Genomic DNA, 23,979 nt, shown 5'->3' with positions numbered 1-23,979 from the left:
ATTTCACTTTTGCCAAATATAAACATCTTAATACCAAAACAGAAAAAGGTGATGCTCAAGAGATGGTTCTAACTTTGGGAAATACCATGCGGGGTCTGCAGATGTCTCTTCTCATGCAAACCCTGGGGTGGGACTCTGGGCTCTCATAGTCAGTTGATGTGTTGCCCACCCCTCAGTTCCTGTTTCTTCTGCTGCCTGCCTTTCATACACCATCAGGAGTTCAGCACCTCACACACAGCAGGAATTGCCTAAATATATATGGCTGATGCTCAGCCACCCAGACATATGAGGAACCAAGCCATAACATTTCAGTAAAAACAAAAAGGAACAGCTTGTAGATCTTCCTTGTGACAAGAAATCAGTCCATCTGGGGTTGACTTCTTGACAGGTCTCTGAATTGATCATGGTCTCACTCTTCCATCAAGATACAAGTATGGCTAAGGAGCTTCTGCCTAGGATATATAAAGCTGGGGAAAGCGTTAATTCCGTCCTAACAAGAAAAAGACTGACAATCTAAAAGATCTTTTCCTTTTTTTTCTTTTTTTTTTTTAAAAAAAATATGGAACGCTTCACGAATTTGCGTGTCATCCTTGCGCAGGGGCCATGCTAATCTTCTCTGTATCGTTCCAATTTTAGTATATGTGCTGCCAAAGCGAGCACTAAAAGAACTTTTCTTAAAGCAGAGAGATGAAGTCACAGAGCAAACAGTAGACTGGTTTTCCCATCTATACCACACGTTTTCCCATTTTCTAAGGGAAAATGCCACATTGTCTTTCCTTTTCTAAGGAAAGACAGACACTTCCAAGGAAAACAGAAGTGGGCATCAGCTGTGGGTCACCTATGGAAAAGCATGAGGAGAAGAGATACCAAGTGCCATATAAGTGGGCAAGTTAGTTTTAATAAACTGCTGGAGACCAAATGTAGACTAGGTAAGAGTTTAGAACCCCCAGGTGCCATAGACACAGCAGAGCTTGCACTCATGCACCGGTTCTTCTCCACAGACCTCCACTGGGCTTTCATGACTAAAGACAGGGCAGGGCAGTAGATGGAAGAAAACCATCCTTGGAGGTGTAGGCCTAGAGGAAGGGAGTGAGCAAGAAAAGGTATGAAGCCCTGCCAGGACCTCTCCCCTGCAGAATAGCATCCTTAAGTTACTAGGGAAAAGCAAAGATAAAAATACCTCTTCTCTTGAGGGAGAGGCAGGAAACTATCCTGAGCTGAAATTATCAAGATCTTCTTTGAATAAGGGAGGAGCAGGACCACTAAGAACATCCCACTTTTGAGATCCAGGGAGACAGAGTCTGACTAAGACTAAAGCTGGGTCAAGACAACAGAGTCACCCTCCGTAAAAAAAAAAAAAACTAGCAAGCACCAAGCAATAAGCAACAGCAGCCTATCTAGGGAGGAGGGCCAAGAACATGGAAAAAAGCATGCCCCTCTGAGGGGCACACCCACAGGGCAGGCTGAAAGGTGAGAGGAAGATGATTGAGGTACATTAGGTAACACTAAACTAAGCTCAACTCCTGACAAGACTATTTACCTTAGTAAATAGGACCTTACTGTCCTAAACATGATGCCTGGCATTTAATAAAAAATTATGATACAAAAAAAGGTGAGGAAGGGAAAAAACAAAAAACAAAAAACAAAAAACACTGTCAAGAGACAAAGCAATCAGTAGAAGCAGATTCAGATGACCTAGATGTTGAAACTATGAGATACAAACTTTAAAATAATTATGATTAATATGGTAAAGGCTCTACTGAACAACACACATGATCAAATGGAGAATTTCAGCAGAAAGGTAGAAATGATAAGAAAGAGTCAAACAGAAACAACAGAAATAAAAATCAACTAACAAAGAATAATGGCTGTAATGGGCTCAATGGGAAAATAAATTAGTGATCTTAAAGACAGATCAATTCCTCAAACTGAAACACAGAGGGATAAAACAGAACAGAGCTTCTATATGCTATAGGACAATATTGTCACTAACCCATGGGCAATTGGAATCCTAGAAAAATAAGAGAGAGAAATTAGATATTCCTTATAATACAAATTTGCTGGTAAAAAAAATTGTCAGCTTTGGTTTGTCTGGGGGCCAAAAAAAGGTCTTTATTTCCCCATCATTTCTAAAATATTTTTGCTGAGTACAGAACTTTGGGTTAGGAGTTTTTCTTTCAAACTTTAAAGATGTTACTCTTTCAGTTTGTATAGTTTGATGAGAATTCTTCATAATTCTTACATTTTGATCCACTGTATATGTGTCTTTTTTCCTCTGGCTACCTTCAAGATTTCTTTCTTAATCCTTGGTTTTCAGAAGTTTGAATATAACTCATCTAGGATTTTGTTTTGTTTATTTCTTTTTTGAGATGGAGTTTTGCTGTTGTTGCCCAGGCTATAGTGCAATGGCACGATCTCAGCTCACTGCAACTTCCACCTCCCAAATTCAAGTGATTCTCCTGCCTCAGCCTCCTGAGTAGCTGGGATTACAGGCATGCGCCAACACACCTGGCTAATTTTGTATTTTTAGTAGAGACGGTGTTTCTTCATGTTGGTCAGGCTGGTCCCGAACCCCCGATCTCAGGTGATCCGCCCACCTTGGCCTCCCAAAATGCTGGGATTACAGGTGTGAGCCACTGCACATGGCCTTGTTTGGTTTTTTTGCTTGTTTGCTTGTTTTTGTTTGTTTGTTTGTTTTAAATTCCAGCTTGTTCTCTGAGCTTCTTGGAACTATGGTTTGATGCCTTTCATTAGTTTTTTTAAAAACTCTTGGCAATTATCTTTCCTATAGCACCAAAACAACATTAAGTATATATTATTAATAGTTTCCTAGGGCTGCTGTAACGAATTGTCACATTTGATGGCATAAAACAACCAAAATTAATTCTCTCACAGTTCTGGAAGTCTGAAGTCAAGGTTCAGCAGGGCCATACTTCCTCTGGAGGCACTAAGAGAGAATCCTTCCTTGCCTCTTTCAGCTTCTGGTGGCTCCAGAATTCCTTGGCTTATGGCTACATAACTCTAGTCTCTGCCTCTGTCTTCACATGGCATTCTTCTCCTTTCTCTGTGTGTCTCTCTTACATGTGGCTCTTCTAAAGACACTTGTCATTCAATTTAGGACCACCAATCCAAGATTATGTCATCTTGAGATTCTTAATTACATCCATAAAGATGTTTTCCCCCAAGTAAAGTCATCTTCACAGTTTCTGGAGGTTAGGATGTAGACATATCTTTCAGGGAGGCTCCCATTCAACACACTACAAAATGCTTAGGTATAAATCTAACAGCACATGTGCAAAATGTATATGTTGAAAACTATAAAACACTAATGAGAAAAATCAAAGACCTATACCAATGAAGCGATACATGGTATTCACGTATTAAAGGCTCAATGAAGAAACATATCATGTTCATGTATTAAAGGCTCAATGTTGTTAAGATGTCAGTATCCTCCCAAATCATCTATAGGTATCAAGAAGTTGATTCTAAAATTTACATGGAAAGGTAAAGAAACTAGAAAATCCAAAACAATTTTGAAAAAAAGAACAAAATTTGAGGAGTCATATTACATGATTTCAAGACTTAGCCTAAAGCTACATTAGCCAAGACACTGTGATATTGGTAAAAGGACAGACACATAGATTAATGAAACAGAATCCAGAAACTCTAGACCAATATCTGGCCAATTAATTTTTAACAAAGGCATACAAACAACTTAGTACAGAAAAGTTAGTATTTCCAACAGTTGATTAAACAACTGGATACCCACACGCTCCCCCCACAAAAAAAAAGAAAAAAAAAAAAAGAAAGAACTTCAGTACATACCTTCCACAGCATACAAAAACCAACTGAAAATGGATCACAGACCTAAGTGTAAAACCTAAAACTGTAGGTCCAGGTGCAGTGGCTCACGCCTGTAATCATAGCACTTTGGGAGGCCGAGGCAGGTGGATCACCTGAGGTCAGGAGTTCAAGACCGGCCTTGCCAACATGGCGAAACCCCATCTCTACTAAAATGCAAAAATTAGTCAGGTGTGGTGGCAGGTACCTGTAATCCCAGCTACTCAGGAGGCTAAGGCAGGAGAATCGTCTGAACCTGGAAGGCAGAGGTTGTAGTGAGCCAAGATTGCACTACTGCACTCCAGTCTGAGCAACAAAGCGAGACTTCATCTCAAAAAAAAAAAAAAAAAAAAAAACCATAAAACTATAAAACTGATATACATTTTTCCTGTAAAACATAGAAGATCTTTGTGACCTTGGATTAGACATAATCCTTAGATACGACACCTGAAGTGTGATCCAGAAAAGAAAAAATTGATAAAATGAACTTGATCAAAATTCAAAACTTCTGCTCTTTGAAAGACATTGTTAAAAGGATGCTCTATGTTATTAACCATTAGGGGAATGCAAGTTAAAACCACAGTGACATACAACTATATGCCTATTAGAATAGCTTAAAGGTTAAAAAAAAAATGATTATGCCAAGTGTTAGAGAGGAGCTGGAGTAATTTGAACTCTCATATACTGCTGGCACAAATGTAAGATGGCACAACCATTTTTTTTTTTTTTTTTTTTTTGAGACGGGGTTTCGCTCTTGTTACCCAGGCTGGAGTGCAATGGCGCGATCTCGGCTCACCGCAACCTCCGCCTCCTGGGTTCAGGCAATTCTCCTGCCTCAGCCTCCTGAGTAGCTGGGATTACAGGCACACGCCACCATGCCCAGCTAATTTTTTGTATTTTTAGTAGAGACGGGGTTTCACCAAGTTGACCAGGATGGTCTCGATCTCTCGACCTTGTGATCCACCCGCCTCGGCCTCCCAAAGTGCTGGGATTACAAGCTTGAGCCACCGCGCCCGGCCCGGCACAACCATTTTTTGTAAACAGTTTGACAGTTACTGAAAGGCTAACATACACCTATTATATGTCCCAGCCATTCTACTCCTAGGTATTTACCCAAGAAAAATGGAAGCATATTTCCATAGAAAAATACGTACATGAACATTCACAGCAGCTTTATTTATAATAGCCAGAAATTGCAAATAGACCAAATGCTTACCAACAAAATTGTGATATATCCATTTGATGAAATAAAAAGGAATGAACTACTGATACATTTAACAACATGGGTCAATCTCAAAATAATTAGGCTGAGTGAAAGAAATCGGACCAAAAAATATATAACTGTATAATTCTATTTATATCATATTGTAAAACATACAAACTATTAGGCTGAGTGAAAGAAATCGGACCAAAAAATATATAACTGTATAATTCTATTTATATCATATTGTAAAACATACAAACTAATCTATAGTGACAGAAAGCAGATTAATAATTGCTTGGGACTGGGATGAGTGAGTAGATTGACTACAAAGAAGCAAAAAGAGAACATTTTGGGATGATGGAAAGATTCTGTATCTTGATTGTGGTGGTGGTTACATGACTGTATCTGTCAAAACTCAGAGAACTGTTTGCTTTCTAAAATGGTGAATGTTACTATTTTTAAATTAGAAAGCCTAACTGAAAACAAGAAACATGTTGTTACAACTGAAATGTCCTTAGGAGACTAGCCTACCCATCACAGGACACAGTTGACACCACCCATCACTGCCACTCTGCACTCAAGGTGAAAATCACCAGCTCTCCACTGGTTATTACCAATGGGCCAAACCTAAGGCTGAAGACTCCAGGTGAGGCCCACAAAGGCCACCATCAGTCTGGGAATTAACAGTTTCCAAATGCAAAGCCAGAGAGTCACAATTCAATGCTGTTCAATTCCCCAACCCCCAAATTCCAGGTGGGATTTGAGAGACATTCCCAGACAGGGTCTCCTAAGCAGTAGCCGCGCAGTCCATGGAGTGTCAGGTCTCTGCTGCTTAGGAGTCTGTACACAGCTTGGCAGTCAGGAGCAAGGTCTGCACACACCTGGTCAGCAGGCTTGAGCAAAGATGGAACACACCCCTCTTGGGTTGGGGGCGCGGGGCAGGGGGTGTGAAACGGACAATTCTTAACACCTGCTCAAGGTGGAAATTTCTTCTTTTAAGTTCTAACACTGGACCATGCCCTTTGCCCAGCCTGCTTCTGAAACTGAAACTCTGTAATAAACAGAAGTGTCCCAGAACTGGTCCAAAGCTTAATTCTAGGCAAGAGAAGGGAGAGAAGGTGACCTGGGGCCAAGAGCTGGGCTATCTCATGCACCCTTCTTGTACAGACCCAGGTGAACAGCATGTCTGGTCACTGCTCACTGAAAACCAAAGCATGTCACTACATTTCCAAAGCAGGGCTGCCCTGTGCAAAACTGGAAAAAAAATGGATATAAACACACCCCTATGATTAAATCTTTTCAACTTAATCTTCAATTGGACTGTTCATCGTATAGCCTGCTGAGTGTGGACGGGGAGACTCACAGGCACAGATGTTTCTTAGTCCTGGCCTCAGGCCTTTGACTTTGACAATTTGCCTTCATGAAAAGTTGACAGGCATCCATGTCTGTCTACCTCCATGTTTGCTAAACCTGCCCCTGAGGGAGGCAGAGAAAAGCCCCAGAGCTCACTTGGGCTCAGCCTCACGTCCATCTTCTCAAGGGGAAAGGCACGGGTGTTTTCTCAAATCAAAGCTCAAAAGAAGCCTGTACTGAATTCACCACGCATATCTACAGACTAGATACACTGCAGGCTCATTTGCCCTGTAATTTAGAGTTCTGGCCTAGAATCCAACAAGAGAAGAAACTTCTGATTCCAAACATAGCCCTGAACCCAAGAGAATTTCTGGTCTTTTAAAACAATCTAACTTTCGGCAGTCCTGCCATTGTTCTTCCAGGTAGCCTGAGAATAAGGATGGGGTTTCATCCCACTGCCGGCTTTCATCTAGAAGGTATGAACATACAGGGTGCCTTTTCAAATTCCCCATGCCAGACTGTAAGGAGGGCAGGTGCTGGGTCATCTTTGAAAGTTCAGAGACACAGGGCCTGGGGGTCCACACAGCAGCCTTCAAACCAAATCAGATGCTCCACAACCATAGATCACAGGCAGGCCTCACAGCCACCCCTTGACTTCAGGCCCCTGCTGATGGGAAACCAACAGGTGTCCTTTGTACTAAAACTTGTGAAGGGGCCAGGTGCGGTGGCATGCCCCTGTAGTCCCAGCTACTCATGAGGCTGAGGTGGAAGGATCACTTGAGCCCAGGAGTTGGAGGCTGCACTGAGCCATGATCCAGCCTAGGTGACATTGCAAGATCCTAGTTCTAAATAAATAAAATATAATAAAAATCGTGAAGGGGTTGAAAGGTGGGTCTAAAATGAAGGATGGGGAATCTGCATGCCTGACCAACCCCTGGATTCCAGGCCTTGTCACACACCGAACCAGGGCCACCTAGTTCCCAGGACCACAGGTCATCTCACAGTCCCTCCTCGGAAAGTGGTCCCTTTGAGGCAGGGACCATAGGTGCCTGTCATCCTATTTCACCTGGCCTTGGGCATGTGGGAGATGCTATATGCACAAACCAAGACTCCACTCTCCTCACCCAGGCCCATGGCAAGATGGAAGACCCACCCCAGGGCTGTGATGGCCACATCTGGGCTTGACCCCCATCAATCTGCTGACTCCCCAGCCGCTCTCTGCAAGCGTTTCCAATAATTTCCCCCCACACAAGAGGGGTGATTTTTCAAAACAGTGAAAGGATTGCCTTGATAGGCAAGAAATGGGAAGTTACTTGGTGTCCAACATGCCCCCAGAAAGAAGCTGATCTGGGAGGTCTATCTTAGTAAGCGACACACACAGGTGAGGGAAGCCGGGGAGAAGAGAATGAGATGAAGCAGGGAGGTGACGGCTAAGAGACTTCAAACCAGCGGAGGCTGTGAGGAAGCAGCAAGAACATGCCTTGGCACAGTGCAGTTCCTCCCCTGGAGGGGTTCAGAGAGGGCTGGAAAACAACCCCAGCCTTTAGGGGCTGGAACGCTCCAGGTTGTCACACTTATTACAGTGAGAAATGTACACGAGGGTCAGGGCAGCAAGGTGGCAGTGGGTTTAGGAACACAGAGGAGGGGCAGGTGGTGGAGGCTAGGAAGCCTCAGGAGGAAGTAGGTCCATCCTGGGCCAGGCCCATATGCCTGCTGAGTCTGTCCTGGAGTTCCTTGAACAGATGCACCTCTGGAGCATCCTCTGAAACCACCACATAGGCAAGCGGGCAGCCCGCCCTGCCCAACGCCTGTATGGGCACATTCCCTCTCAACACACACGTGCTCCCTTGAGGGCAGCTCTGGTTCAGTTCAGCTCCACAAACATTCCTAAGGGCTCATTCCGGGCTGGCACTGAGTATCTTAGGGTGACCTGCCCCCTACCTGGAGACAGAAATGCCTACCTTCCCCCAGCACACACCTGAACCGAGGCACCCTGGGAGGGGGATCAAGGATTCTGATAAGGCACAAGTACTGACTGTAGATTCTGCTTTATAATAAACTGCTTTGAACTAATTTTAGAATTGGAGAAGAGTTGCAAAAAATAGTATAGAGAATTTCCATATATCCCTCTCCCAGTGTTAATGTCTTACATAACCATAGGACAATGATCAGACCTGGAAACTAACACTGTGACAATACCATTAGCCAAACTAGGGACCCCATTCGAACTTCACCAGTTTTCCTACTACTATCCTTGGATCCTGATGTTCCAGAATCCTACCGACGCATTTATTACATATTTAGCTGCCTCCCATTTGTGTCAGTTCCTTAGTCCTTCCTTGTCTTTCATGACCTTGACAGTTTTGAAGAATATTGATCAGTTATTTTATCAAATGCTTCTTGACTTGGGTTTTAGCATTAGATTCAGATCATAAACTTTGGACACCAGCAGAAAAGTGATGTGCACACTATCACAGGGTTCATGTGCAAGGACTTATTACAGGGAGTGTTGACCTTCATCGATGGTGACACTGACCTCTCTGCCAGGTTTCTCCAATGCAAAGTTACTATCTTTCCTGTGTAGTTAATTTTGGGGGACTGTGGATTTTTGAAAGAGAACGTGTTACAGTCATTACAAACTGTGTGTCAGCCCTGCTTGCAGCTGCCCCACAGATGAGGCATCTAATAAAGACGAGCGGCAGAGCCGACATCTCTGGGAGACGCCGCAGCTCTCAGTGACAAAGAGGAACAGTAGCGGTTTATTTATAGATCCACTTGAAGACAGCTCATTGTAACTACTGGAGTTGAATTTTTAAAACCTCAGAACAAAGGCTGGCTATTTTAAACTCTCCTTGCACTTAGTTCAATGGAGAGTGTTACAGCCACCGACCACACCCCAGGCATCACTCAAGCTCTGTAATTCATATTTTGTGCAGCATCACAGGACATGAGCAAAGCCTGCCAAGACAGATAAACAGGACTGGCTCTGCCCAACCCACAGAAGCAGCAGGCCTCAGATCAGCCAGAGCCCTCCACCAACAGCCCCACGATTTCCAGGGAGGAGCTGCAGGAGGCTGTGTCCCATGCGGTCAAACAGCCTCTCCTTTCCTGGAAAATGAAGTCACAGACAGCTGTTATGAACCAAGGTTACATCGCCTCTCCCCTTCCCTCACCCTGCAGGCTTCAAAGATGCCCAGTGCACCCCAGCAGATGCCTGCCCTAGGACAGCTGGCAGTAGCTGGCCCACCTGCACCTGACCCACCTCCAGGAAGGAGCGAGGAGCTCACAGTACCAAACTCTCCTGGAGGACATCGGGAGAGTGGTGTCAGCCCAGATGCACCCCCTCCTGCAAGCCCAAGACAGCTTCAGGCCAAAGACCTCTCAGCTACTCAGTCTACCAGAAACACGGATGGGGGAAGGGGAAGCAAAGAACGTAGGTTTTCCCAAAGCTTCCTGAATCCTTATTTGAACAATGACACAATGTGGGAAAATGTGAATATAGACTAGATATCTGATATGAAGAAACTATCAATTTTGTTAGATGTGATAAGAGCACTGCTATTATATAACCAAGAAATGGCCTTATTTGGAATAAAAAAATGGTATCTCTGGGATTTTAAAAAATACTCAAACTCTTCTTTAAAATGTGGAGAGAAACAGATGAAATGAGATAGCAGAATGTTGAAGCTAGGTGAGCAGTATGTGAGGTTTGTTACATTATTCTATCTTTTGTGCTAGCTTGAAATTTCCACAACACGAAGGTTTTTCTGTTTTGTTTTGTTTAATTAAAAAAAAAAAAAAAAAAAAAAAAAAGCTTCCTGGTGATTGAAAAGAGCTGTGGAGCTGAGGCCAGGCGAGTGGAACTCCAAGAGGAAGCTGAGTGGGATCACCCCCACTCTGGTGTCTGGGGATTTGCACGCATAGGAAGCAGATGACTTTGTCTAAGTCCATGGAACACTCTGACCAGCCTTTGGCACTGCTACAGAGAAAGCCCCTGATGGCAACGAGTACTCAGCGAATCCTGCAGCAATGTCCGGACCTTCAAAGAAACTAATTGTAAGATAATCTCCATGGAAACCATCTATTCTGATTTTTTTTTCCATGGCAACCAATAAGAACATAAACACAAGCACTATCCAACACCCTTACACCACATGGCAATGCTGCTGTCCAATCTGGAAAATATAAACCACAAAGCATTTTTTTCCATTTAAAATGAAAAGAAGTTCTGAAACTTCTAGTCCAGGCATGCAGACTCTACGACCCTCTGTTGCCCTGCCACTGCCCACACCACCCCATATCATCTGCCCCCCAAACTGACAAATAAGGGCAGAAGGTAGCTTCCTTCTTTTAGTCCAAGACCATCAAAAATGCCAAAAGGAAAGACAACCCGCCTCTAGCCTTACACACTCAACTTATGCTGCCCACAGACATGAGAATGCTTTGACTTCCTGAGCATTTTTTATGTGCCAGGCACATACTGAGCACCACAGCAAGAGCAAGGCCCCAGCCCTCCAGGGAGAAAAGTTAGGTCTGTAAATAACAGGCAACAGGAGAGGTAGGCTGCTCCAGGAAGGAGAGTGCTCTAGGCAGGTGGAGCAGGAAGAACTCACCAGCTGCTGGCCTCCCAAGGAAGGCTGCATGGAGGAGGTGCCATCTGGAAATAAACTAAAAGGATGAGAGCAACCCCAGCAGTGGATGGTGGCCCCAAGAATCAGAGTCAGACTTAAGCAATGGTTTTATTTCTACCTGTGGCTCATTTATTTCATTTTCAGGTTTCTGGGCTTAAAAAAATAGAATGAAAACAAAAGAACAAAATAAGGGGGAAGAAAGGTCCTTAAATGCTAAAGCCCTCAGTTCTTGCCCACCCTCTCTACTTTACAGCGAACAATTGTTACAAGACTCTTCTTGTGGCCTCTGTGGGCCCTCCTGTGGAGAGGTGACAATGGGGATCTAGATTGCCTGTCACCACCATCAGCAAAACAGCAGTGTCATAGCAGTGGCTCCAATGTCTGAAGCAAAAGGTCCTTCGAGGCACACGGCCTGGCTCTGCTTGGGGCCATGTGTGCCTTGTAGGAAAGCATCACAGTGTTGAGACTCCACTGTCTGTCTTGTGACTCAGGGTCATTTCTCCACATGCACATGTGGAATCTCCAATAATCCTGAACCCAGGCTTTGGCTGCCAGGGCAAAAGGAAAATCCAAAACAGTTCTGGGACTCTCGAAAGAGGTAACAAAGCTCTCAAAGGAGTGTGTGTGCCTGGGTTTATATGCCAAATGTGTACTGATGCATGCAGAGCTGGGCCCAAGGGCCTCTGGGCTTTGTCTGGATTCCTGTCAGGTTGTTATGTCTTCATGATACTGTGATTGTCCTAATCTGCTTTTCCCTGGATGTCTGAGAACATACCACCCATTGGTTTAAGTCATTAAATAGGCTTTCCTTCCTCAGCATCATGCGACTCTCCTCTGGAGAGGCACCTACTTTCTTGTGGAATGGATGGCAATTTTTCTAGTGACAAGAAACACCATCAACCCCTAAAAGGGCAGTTCAGAGAAGTGAGTTCTGGTTTCTGTTCCAACCTTGCCACCTCTACCTTAATCACTGTTTCAAGGCTTGTCTCTGCTCTCGCTACCTGGAGGCACCTCTTCAAGAGGCTCTGCAAATAAGACCTTCATCTGGGGGTTCAAATGTTAAGCCATATACACCCAGGCCATCTCCGGCTCAGGTAGAGCCTCTCACCCATCAGCTTCCCTAAAGCCTAGCAGGCTCTCTGGAGATGGGAGCTGGCCTAGGCATCCACATTTGCAGGGTAAGAAGTGGGAGACAGGGACACCAACACAGCAGGGGAGACACCAAGGGTAATGCAGGAGGCAAGTGGTCTGGAGAATGCAGATCCAAGAACAGGTGACTGAACTAATGGCAGGAGTGTTAAGGAGCAGGACAGGAGCTGGGACAGAACAACAGGCCTGGCAGAGGCCCACAGCAGTGAGTTCTACCTTCCTTACTACTGATATCCTCAGCTGGTGATGCCTGCCTATCTGGTTGTAAACTGAGCCTTTGTAGATGCCTTTGGGTTTAAAGGGCCCACAGGGCATCACTGAGCTTTCTTTTTGAGACAGGGTCTCATGCTATCACCCAAGCTGAAGTGCAGTGATACAGTCATAGTTCACTGCAGCTTTGAACTCCTGGGCTCATGCAATTCTCCTGCCTCAGCCCTAAATATCTGGGACTACAGGTGCATGCCACCAGGCCTGGCTGGGCTTTCCTAAAAGAGTGCATGGAAATTAGAACCAAGATCAGCGGGCACAGTGGCTCATGCCTGTAATCACAGCACTTTGGGAGGCCAAGGTGGCCAAGATGGGCGGATCACCAGAGGTCAAGACCAGCCTGGCCAACATGGCAAAACCCCATCTCTACTGAAAAAAAAAAAAAAAAAAAAAAAAACACACACACACAAAAATTAGCCAGGTGTGGTATATGCCTTTAGTCCCAGCTACTCAGGAGGCTGAAACACAAGAACTGCTTGAACCTGGGAGATGGAGGTTGCAGTGAGCCAAGATCGTGCCACTGCACTCCAGCCTGGGTGACGGAGCAAGACCCTGTCTAAAAAAAAGTCCAAAAATCAAACAAAGAACCAAGGTCATACCCTTTTACTCTTCTGGAAAGCAACACACTACAGTAGGCTCCGAGGGACACTGATTTTCTGATTGCCTTTCCCAAGCTGTACCCACAAGTCCTAGAAACTTCAAAGATAAAAATAATATAGACACCAGGAGACTCTGAAGCAGCCCTGACGGGGGTCCACACATAAGCATGCACGTGCACACACACAGGGGAAGGCATGGTTATCTTCCTCCAATTCCCCTGCCCAGGATGCCATGGTCACAATAGGCTAGACTGTTTTCCAAAAAGCCAGTGGTTCTCCAAGTGAGTCCCTGGACCAGCAGCATCAACATCACCTAGAAATCTGTTAGAAATGTGAATTCCCTATTAAATCAGATACTCTGGGTATGGGGTCCAGCAAGCTGTGTTTTAACAAGCCCTTGGAGTGATTCTGAGGCACACTAATGTTTAAGAACCACTGCAAAAGGCTTACTACAACAAACATCAAATGTTAAAAGGCCTGTCTCTTCACTATCACTGCCTAGAAAGCCCAACTAGCATCTCCTAATGGATTTCTGCAAATGCTGTCCTCATGCTTATCAAAGGCAACTCCTCCCTTGCGGAAAATATAGCAATTATTTAACATGTACCTGGCAATAAAGTCAGTGGCAGCCTCTGGAAGAAAAAGGAGCTGGGACCCTGCCCTGGGTCTGGGCAGCCCACTTCCAGAAGCACTGGCATCTTTGGTGCTCCTGGACCTTGCAAATGCCACATTACTCGCCAGCCACTGGCCAAGGGTGCTCTGTTTCAAGCAGGAAACATTCTACAAAATCTGTAGTTTGGGGCTAGGCATGGTGGCTCATGCCTGCAATCCCAGCAGCATTTTAGGAGGCTGAGGTGGGTGGATCACCTGAGGTCAGAAGTTCGAGACCAGCCTGGCCAGCCTGGCGAAACACTGTCTCTACTAAAAATACAAAAGTTTGCCAGGTGTGGTGGCAGGTACCTGTAATCCCAGCTACTCGGGAGGCTGAGGCAGGAGAATCACTTGAACCCAGGAGGCAGAGGTTGCAGTGAACTGAAATAGTGCCACTGCACTCCAACCTGGGCAACAGAGAGACTCCATTTCAAAAAACAAAAACAAACAAACAAAACAAACCCTGTAATTTGGTAACAAATATTGAATCTTCTCTATTTCTAGTATCCGCTCTCTTCCTACTAAGACTAAGAAAGCCAGAGCACTTTCAACGAATTCTATTCAGATAAAGGTGGAGGAAAATGCAGCCCAAGTATGAAATGGGCATCTTGTCTGAAGGCCTCTGCCACCCAAAGCAAAGGCTGCTGTGACCTCCCTTCCGCAGGAAAGTCTTCTAAAGAGTGAGCCCATGAAGTGAAAAATGCACAAAGGATGCAATGCAGACTGGTGGGGAGACAGGGGTGCAGAGAATTGAGACAACCTGTCTGAGTTACAGGAGACACGCCACCTCAGGCTGGGCCCCAACCACGGCTCAGACCAGCATGCTGAGGCAGCGCAGCTCTTACTGCCAACTAAGTTCTTGAAGTGGCTCCAAGAGCTGGAAGTTTCTAGTATGCACCTTCCACCTTCCTAGTGGGGCTACCTGAAAATCCTTTCCAGGAAAGACATGCTTGTAAGCTGCCTGTTCTCATCTCAGGAAGGTGCCCAGCCAGATCCCTGCCATCCCCCATGCTGTGGCCAGCCCCAGTACATCCCATGTAATCTGGAGATGCCCCACAGAACTGGAACTGCAGGGTCTGTGGAGGGGATTACACGGATGACTACAAGGGAGGTGCACTTGACCGAGCACTGTGGGAATGCAGACACCAGGAGACCTCTGAAGCAGCACTGACGGGTCGACACACCAGCATGCATGTGCATATACACAGGGGAATGCATGGTTATCTGTCCCAGAGGTGAGGATGCTGGGCTCCTTTTTCCCATTGAGAAATGAGGAGACTCTCCCTTGCTCTTTTCCAATCTGGGCTCTCTTAGTGTTCCTGCACTTCAATCCCCGGGGCAAGGACTCGGCTGGGGCCCAAGCTATTCACCAGCAGGTCACCTCTGGGCTCAAAGTTTTTCCTCTGTGTGGCATAGGGGCAGGAAAGAATTTTCTCCCAGGAGCCAGAGATGTGCCACTTGGTAAGTCCTAGGAAACACGAAAAGAAAGCCCCTACTGTTCCCAAGTCATCCCATAAAGCCTGGCCCCAACAAAGCCCCACCATCACACGAGGTGGAATGGTGCCCCTCAGAAGAGGATCTGCTTTCCCATTTCCACCAAGCTCTCATTCACATCAATGAAAAGGACTGTGGGCAATGCCAGCTATTCAGTCAAAGGGTGTGAGCCCCCCCCAAAGATGCCGAGTCCAAGGGCACAGGCAGCTTGAGGCATTGGGGGTTTGGGCCCCCTGAAGCCAAGCTTTTTCCAAGTTGGGTAACTTACCTGGGCATTTTCTGACTCACCTGCAGCAGGCAGAAAGCCAGGAGCTCCCTTTATTTTATTTTATTTACTTTTTTGAGACAGTGTCTCACTCTTTGCCCAGGCCAGAGTATAGTGGTGTGATCTTGGCTCACTGCAACCTCCACCTCCTGGGTTCAAGCAATTCTCCTGCCTCAGCCTCCCGAGTAGCTGGGACTACAGGTGTGTACCACCACACCTGGCTAATTTTTGTATTTTTAGTAGGGACAGGGTTTTAACCACCATTGGTCAGGCTGGTCTTGAACTCCTGACCTCATGTGATCCACCCACCTCAGTCTCCCAAAGTGCCAGGATTACAGGCATGAGCCACCATGCCCAGCCATGAGTTCCCTTCTTTCTTTCTTTCTTTTTAAAGAGAAGGGGGTCTCAGTACGTTACCCAGGCTAGTCTTGAACTCCTGGGCTCAAGCCAGCCTCTTGCCTAAGCCTCCCAAAGTGCTAAGATTACAGGCATGAATCACTGCATCCTACCTATTTTAATGGTCTTGAAAAAATTAGGTGCCAGAATTGGGATCAAGTGGAGAAGGAAGGGCCTCCTAAGATGTATAAATCTGGGGTTCACTCCTGCTCCAAACACCCACAAGACTGTGCTTGCCAATAATCCTTTGAACCCACACTTCTCTCCTCTACAGAAAGCAAATGCCAGACCATAAATTTGTGTTGTCCAGTAAGCGACGCAAGTCCTCCCAAATGAGAAGCAAATCTGCTGCGTGGTCTCAAGGTTTGTGTCCCCTAAAATTTCTGTGTTGAAATCCTAACCCCAAGTTGAGTGTATTAGGAGGTGGGGCCTTTGGGAGGTGATTAGGTCATGCAGGTAGAGCCATCATGTCTGGATTCCTGTCTTTATGAAAGAGACCCCAGAGATCTAGCTAGCCCCTTCTACCACATGAGGACACAGTGAGAAGGAGTCATCTATGAGGCAGAAGACAAACCCTCACCAGACACTAAACCCATTGATGCTTTGCTTTGACTTCCCAGCCTCCAGAACTGTGAGAAAGAAAATTTCTTTGTTTATAATCTACCTAGCCTATGGTATTTTATTACAACATCCTGAGCAGACTAACACACAATCTATAAAGCAAGGGATGAGAAAAGACTTAATCAGTATACTGTATATCATTTGGGTGACGGTTACACTAAAAGGTCAGACTTCACCCCTACCAATATATCAGGTAACAAAGCTGCACTTACTTCTGAAATGTATACAAATCATTTTTTTAAATCTATGAGGCAGAGGGAAATGGGTCTCCTCTCCCTGCTTCTCCAACCCTATAATTCCTTGGGCAAGGCACTTGGAGTGAGAACCCAGATCTTAAAAATCCACAGGCACACAGATCCACAGCACAGTGGAAGACCGAGTGCCAAGACAATCTGGGCCAGGAATCAAGGTCCCAAGAACCCCTAAGTGAAGCCTACCCCTGTGGCAGTGCCCCAAAACAGAAACATGGAAGCTGAAGGATGGGTACAGGAAGTGACCGATGCTTTACTCTCAGAATCAGAGGAACTAGGAAGAAGAAACGGGCCATCCTTCGGCACAGATGAGGCCTCAGGTTCAGGTCAGATGTTCTCAACTGACTCAGCCCCCTCTTCCAGAGGACAGTTAAAGCACTGAGGCTCTGGGAGTCCTGGGCATCTTGTCTTGGGGAATCCTGGGGTGGAAGGAAAAGTCTGTTTCCGCCCACTCGCAGATCTGCTCTCTCATCTGAGAGCACAGAGGACTTGGGTTTGCCTTCGGGAAACACAATTTTGATGCCTCCAAGGGTCTAAAACCTCACTAGCCCTCACTATAATGACCTACAGAGAGGCAACAACATGGAAAATTTTAAGTGTTCCCATTCTTGTCTGCTGTCCCTCACTCTAGCAAGTTTTGAACACATAATCTCTTAGACTGGCTTTTAGTCAGGGAGGGGAAAAGAACCTTTTTAAAATAGCTAAAGCTTGGTGGGCCAGGCATGGTAGTTCATACCTATAATCCCACTACTTTGGCAAGTGGAAGCAGGAGGTCTGCTTGAGCCCAGGAATTTGAGACCAGCCTGGAAAAAACAGAGAGACCCTTTCTCTACAAAAAAATTTTAAAAATTAGGCCAGGCACGGTGGCTCACACCTGTAATCCTAGCACTTCGGGAGGCTGAGGTGAACAGATCAACTGAGGTCAGGAGTTCAAGACCAGCCTGGCCAACGTGGTGAAATCCTGTCTCTGCTAAAAATACAAAAATTAGCCAGGCATGGTGGTGGATGCCTGTAATCCCAGCTACTTGGGAGACTGAGGCAGGAGAATCGCTTGAACCTGGGAGGTGGAGGGTGCAGTGAGCTGAGATCACACCATTGCACTCCAGCCTGGGCAACAAGAGTAAAACTCCATCTCAAAAAAAAAAATATTAGCCAGGCATAGTGGGGTGGGGGCACCCTTAATCCCAGCTACTCAGGAGGCTGAGGTACAAGAATCTCTTGAACCCGGGAGGCAGAGGTTGCAAGAGCCAAGATGGCGCCATTGCACTCCGGCCTGGGTGACAGCATAAGACTGTCCCAAAAAAAGTTCTTTTTTAATTAGCTGGGCATGGGAGCACACACCTATAGTCCCAGCTACTCAGGAGGCTAAGACAGGAGGATCACTTCAGCCCAGGAGGTCGAAGCTGCAGTGAGCCACGATCACGCCACCGTACTTCAGCCTGGGTGACAGTGAGACCTTGTCTCAAAAAACAATAGCTAAAGATTGATGAGCACTTGCCATGTGCCAGGTAGATACACGACACATGAAATCCCACAAAGGATGACCCAGCCTCTCCCCATACGACAGAAGAGAAAATCATGCCTCACAGATGTCTAGCCACTTTCCTAAGGTCACATCCCAGGTAGGGTAGAGAAAGGATTTCAACACAGGTTGGCTGGAAGCTAGAACCCAGGCTCTTAACCACAGATGAGCTTTTCTCCTTAAAATGAGATCTTGAGAAGTGAGCGGAGAAAAGCCCTCGGCCCTAAAACTCAAGGTTAATGTGTGAACTGGACAGCAGCCAATCCTTAGAACTCAGGAAGTGGGGTTTGTTTCTTTTTTTTTCCCCCAGTTTCATTGAACTACCTAGAACTCTGTGTTCTCCTCCCACCCCACCCAGCGCAACCTTTCTTCCCAATTGCATAATGGGCCCCCAGACATTTGGAAGGAGGGCAAAAATAAGTCAATCAAGCAAATGCATCTCTGCTATTTAAAAAGTGGTTAAAAAATGCTTCTGTGGTTGAGCTTCTTCTGTCTGTCCTATAGCGGTGGGGTGTTTGGGAGCAGGTGTTAAATTTAAGGCCACCCAAGATACAGGGGTCTTTATGCCTTGTGGACAGGCCCCAAAGGACAGACAGCAAGAAGGTAGACAAGGGCAGAGAGGGGCAGGGTCGTGGCAGGGAACAGAGCTAAGCACTAGATCCTTGAAAACACTAGTACGAGCACCCACTGTAGACAACTCCCAGGGGCTCCCATCCCTTGCCCACACTCACGCCCCTCTGGGAGGTGCTCATTTGCCTGCAAGTTGCTCTTCCATCCTTTCTCCAGCCTTGTAGCATGTCACAAGGCAAAACATGGAGCTTCTATCCACCCTCAGCCCAGAGCATAGCCTGGAATCCTTCTTCTGCAACCTTCTAAGCAGAGAAAATTCCCCAGCCACAGGCCCTGAAATTCCTCCTCATGCACAACTCAGCCAAGAATAGAGGGAAAATGGAACCCATTATTCTCATTCTGAATGGCTGGGAAATGGCTTTTGCTTTTCAACATGAAATGTGCCTAAAAATAAGCTGTGAATTTCAACCAGAGGTTGAAAATAGCTCTGCAGTGAACAGAGCTCTATTCAGAGTGGGCTCAAGGACAACCTTCATTCCAAGATCTGAGAGTCGAAGCGCTGCAGGCAGAGAAAGGGTCATGGGCAGGGGGTTTTCCAGGGCAGAAAGACCATCACAGGCTCACAGGGCTGCCCCTGCTGTGGTCTACTAGAGGGTGAGTAGAGTAGGGGGTCCATGCAGGGTCTGTCCCTCTGTCTTTCAACTGCTATACTGGAATGGGGACATGGTGGGGAATTCAACACCTACACCTGCCCGATTGGCTTCCTAGAATCCTCAAATGCCCAGGATGTTTCCCATGGCTTCAGGCCCAGGGTGTAGACAGAGCTGACATAGGCAGAGGGTCATTAGATTCATGAGTTCTTGGGGCACGGCTGTGGTGCCATGGACTCTTTGAGAAGTCAAGCCACACTGGTCAGCCACCAAACCACTGACCAGATATTCTCCCAGAGCCAGGTAAGCCTTTAGGCAGGAAAGGCAAAAACAGTTTCCAATTTTTAAGTGAAGAAAACCAGGTTGCTAAAGGCAAAAGGTCTTTTTTTTTTTCCATTGTTTACCATCACCTGCAGAAGACTGAGACCAAACAAGATTCCTACAAAATGAGCTTCTGTTAGAAACCCAGGCTGAGAAACCTGGGCCACCACTGCTGCTGCTGGTGAGAGCCCAGATCTGGCCCAACTGAGCAAAGTCCTCACACTCGGGGCTGCTGGAACAGCAGTCCTCACCCACATGCCCACAGCCTCTCCCACCTCATCCCTGTGCTCCTCCCACTGCTAAGAGAGCCCCATCTCCAGACACATTCCCACACTCCTCCCACTGCTAGGTCAGCTTCTTTTCTAGGCTCACCGCTGAGGCAAGACTTATTGCAGTGATTCTCTTATTGCAACTGGGGACAATTCTGCCCACCAGAGGGACATTTGGCAGTATTGGATGACTTTTTTTTTTTTTCCCTAGAGACAGAGTTTCACTCTGTTATCCAAGCTGGAGTGTAGTGGTATGATCATAGTTCACGATAGCCTCCAACTCCTGGGTTCAAGCAATCTTCCCGCCTCAGCTTCCCAAGTGGCTAGGACCACAGGCGAGTGCCACCATACTCAGGTAATTTTAAAATTTTTGTAGAGACAAGGTCTTGCTGTGTTCCCGAGGCTGGTCTTTAACTCCAGGTCACAGGTGATCCTCTAGTTTCAGCCTCTCAAAGTGCTGAGATTACAGGTGTGGGCCACCATGCCTGGCCTAGAAGACATTTTTGGTTGTCATAACTTGGGTTGGGTTGGTGGGAGGGTGAAGATGCTACTGGCATCTAGTGAATAAAGGCCAAGGATACTGCTAAATATCCCACAATGCACGAAATAACTATCCCCCCCCGCCACCCTGCCCACAGCAAAGAATGATCTGGCCCAAAATATCAATAGTGCTGACTGTGAGAAACCCTGTGTTACTGGAAGGCCAGTACATAGACAGAGCTGGTGGGGCAGGGGCTCATCAGACTCACAAGCTGCTGAGACATGGAGCTCCTGCAGTGCTCCTGGGCTCCCTGTGGGTCTAAGACACTCTGGCCAGCCATGGAACCAGTCCCCAGACACCGTCTCAGTGCCATCAGCTTCCCTTCCTATCTCAGAAGAAAACCGAACCACTGAACAGTGTTATAAAAAGTAGCTCTCCTCAGTTTGGAAAGATGAAAATCTTCTGGAAATAGACAGTGATGGTTGCACAACATTGTGAATATATTTAATGCCACAGAATTGTACACTTAAAAATGGTTAGAATGGTAAAGTTTGTGATATATATATATATATATATATATATATATATATATATATATATAATCACAATAAAACAAGGCAAAACAAACTAAAAACCTAGCGTTCCTCTTGGTCTGGGAGTCCTGAGATCAGAGAAGTCCTAAAGGTTTATACCGTATGGCAGGTGTGTGTCAGCGAAAGTGTGTCTGGAAGAGGACTTAACATCCACTCAGGGTCTCAGAGGGGCTGATGACAAATAAGGAAAGAGGTCGGATCTCAACCAAGGATGATTTTAGGATGAACAAGTCACTTGGTGGGGTCTCAAAGCTCATGGCAGAGCCTGCCTATTCAGGTAGCACTGTCGAAATACTGGTTTGGGAAGACCATGTGTTTTGCCTGGGGCCACACATCCAGGGTTTAGACCCAGTTCTCTGACCCCAGGACCCACAGCCTTTCCCCTATTTGAGGCCCATGTAGTGAGGGCCAGTGGGCAGAGCTCTGACTACAACTCCAACGTGAGCCTGTAGATAGTATGGGATCACGTGGTTGCCCTGAGCCCTGCCGAGGTGTTGACCCACCATGCCCCATCCTGCCATGCTGGGATCCCCACCCACAGCTCTGGGAAGCAAAGGTGCCCCATACCTCAGCGCTGAGCCAGGACTAAAGGAACAAGAGGCAGTTCATCTTATTTATTTTCCTAATAACTTATACGAACATGGGATTCTTTTGCAGTTGGTAGATATTAACCATTCCCAAGAGGCAGATGGCAGTGCCCTCCTCTAAAATGGGGAAAAACAGCCAGCAGCCCTCTGCTACCTGCGGTTCCTAGCTTTGCTCAGAGGGGTCAGCCTGGTCCAGGCATCTGGGGAAGGTGACTAAGTCCCAGGTGTCTCATCTGTGAACTGAGCAGTACCCTTACCTACTCATTCTGATAAGGAATAAACAGGGTGGCAAACATAAAAGGCCTTGGCTGTGGCTCACCAGAAGTGCCCAGTGGATAGGGAGTCACAGGAAAGAGGGCAGGATCTAGAGGTCTGCTGGGTCCCAGGGTACCCCAACCCTGCATTGTGAAATGCCTTTCTGGGTGGAAGATGAACCGGCAGCAAGCAGTGCATCATGCAGCCCAGACATCCCCCAACAAACCCAAAAGCTGAAAACTGGCCACTGATTAGCAAGTACAGAGGACAGACAAGGGGCCAGCCAGGATGGCAACCCCTAGAAGGAAAACCATAAATCCCAACTAGGCCAATGCCTAGAGGCAGCCCAGGATACAAAACGGGGCATGTGTGTGTGATGGAATGGGGTGGTGAGGGGTCTATCTGCTGCAACCACAGAAGCCCCGGGATAGACTCAAGAGGCTTCCTGGTTCTATTCTGGGCCCCAGCCTTGACTTGCTGGAGGCCTTGGGCAAGCCGTTTCCTGTTGTTTGGACCAGTATCCGTGTCAGGGAGGCCACACTGCCTCTATGGTCCAGTGAAGAGATATTTAAACAGCCTGTGGCAATAGGAGCTTGGAACCCTGAGGGTTCCACAAGCTTGGCTTTAACATTTCTTTCAGCCCACGCCGAATACAACCTTATTTAATGAGACTGTATCAGTTATCAATTTTTCCCCCAAATAGTTGTCAAAAATATTAACTATTTAAATTCAGGAACACTGAATATTCTTTTACCAACAAAGGTACTAAAAATGGTTTGTGGCTGAGGAACTTCCTCTCCATGGTTAGAAAAAAAAAGTGGGGGAAGTGAAAGCAACAGGGCTGGGCCTTTCCCATTTGTCCCAGCTGTGGTTTCAGCCCCTGAACCCTCTAGGAGCCCCACATTTGTATCCTGTGGCCCAGGGTTCAGTATGGGACAGGTCCGTCGTCCCCTAAGGCCTCAATCAACCAGCAGCGTTTGCCATGGAAACACACCCCCACCAAATGGCACAGGCCCGGGGCACCCAGTAGCTTGCTCTATCAGCCTCTTTGTGTCTCATTCGTTCACTCTAGATGGAAAATAAAGCACCACAAGTGCCAAAGTATTTGGTAAATGACAAGATCTTACCAGGGTCCCTTTCCCGAGATGAGCCTAAACCTCTACCCTCACCATCTCCAAGCCCAGAGCTGTTCACCATGACCTAACCATCAGAGTCACAGAGCTCAGGACATACCTGCCAAGCCACTTACCAGATTCCCTGCAGAGCTGGCCAGTGTGGCTGGGGGCCTTGGCACTTTCATGACTTCTCCATGATCAACAACATCAAAATTACTCTTCCAAACCATCACCTGCCAAACCAACAGGCACACCAAGTCAGGGGGAGAAAATCCCCTTGCCAGTCCATCACTGAGAAAACGGGCTCAGAGCCCATGCCCAAAGTTCTAAGCCATGGTAGGACAGTGGTCCCCACCTGACACCCCAACTCAATTCTGGGACCTACCCCACCCCACTGGGGAGTAGGCATTCTGCACAGGCTTCAAGAGGACCTGGATGTGACCTGGATGAACCACACCGCAGTGTGACACCACCAGGCCTTTACACTTGCTGGTTCATCTCCCTAGGGTGTCACAGGCCCAAGCTTTATGGGGTTGGCTCCTTTGCAGGCTGAAGTGTCTGCTTCAACAGCACCGCCTTCTCAGAGAGGCCTTCTGTGAATGTTTATTATAGCCCTCTATTTATTTCCTTCATAGCATCAGAGTAGGTAGTTATTTAATCCAGCTGTGCCTTTTCCTTGTTTATCACCCGCCTCTGTACTAAAATAGAAGCTCCTGAGGGCAGTGGTCTGGCCTGTTACACTGTGAGAAGTGGTTAACACATGGACTCCTGGCCAGACCCCTCCTTACTGAATAGCCCAAGGTAAGGGTCTCAACTTCGTACCTCAGTTCCTGCATCTGTGAGATGGGGATGAGCCTCATTCCCAGCTCACAGGCCTCACAGGAGACAGCCTGGT

General features: G+C 46.6%; 1 protein-coding gene and 1 non-coding gene across 3 annotated transcripts in view; both read right to left on the bottom strand.

Moving 5' to 3' along the window:
- POC1A (POC1 centriolar protein A) overlaps positions 1 to 23,979 on the bottom strand; it is an 85,654-nt gene that overhangs the window by 28,291 nt on the left and 33,384 nt on the right. For both annotated transcript variants that reach the window (XM_003936591.2, XM_003936593.3), the window contains exon 9: positions 23,219 to 23,317. In XM_003936591.2, the coding sequence (XP_003936640.1) occupies positions 23,219 to 23,317 (99 nt within the window). The remainder of the gene's footprint in view (positions 1 to 23,218; positions 23,318 to 23,979) is intronic.
- On the bottom strand, positions 554 to 660 carry LOC120367311 (U6 spliceosomal RNA). Its single transcript, XR_005581715.1, has one exon. It is a non-coding gene; the product is annotated as a U6 spliceosomal RNA (small nuclear RNA).

The sequence above is a fragment of the Saimiri boliviensis genome, chromosome 8 (genome assembly GCF_048565385.1).
Source record: "Saimiri boliviensis isolate mSaiBol1 chromosome 8, mSaiBol1.pri, whole genome shotgun sequence".
Taxonomy (NCBI): Eukaryota; Metazoa; Chordata; class Mammalia; order Primates; family Cebidae; genus Saimiri; species Saimiri boliviensis.
This window is presented reverse-complemented; position numbering and strand designations above follow the sequence as displayed.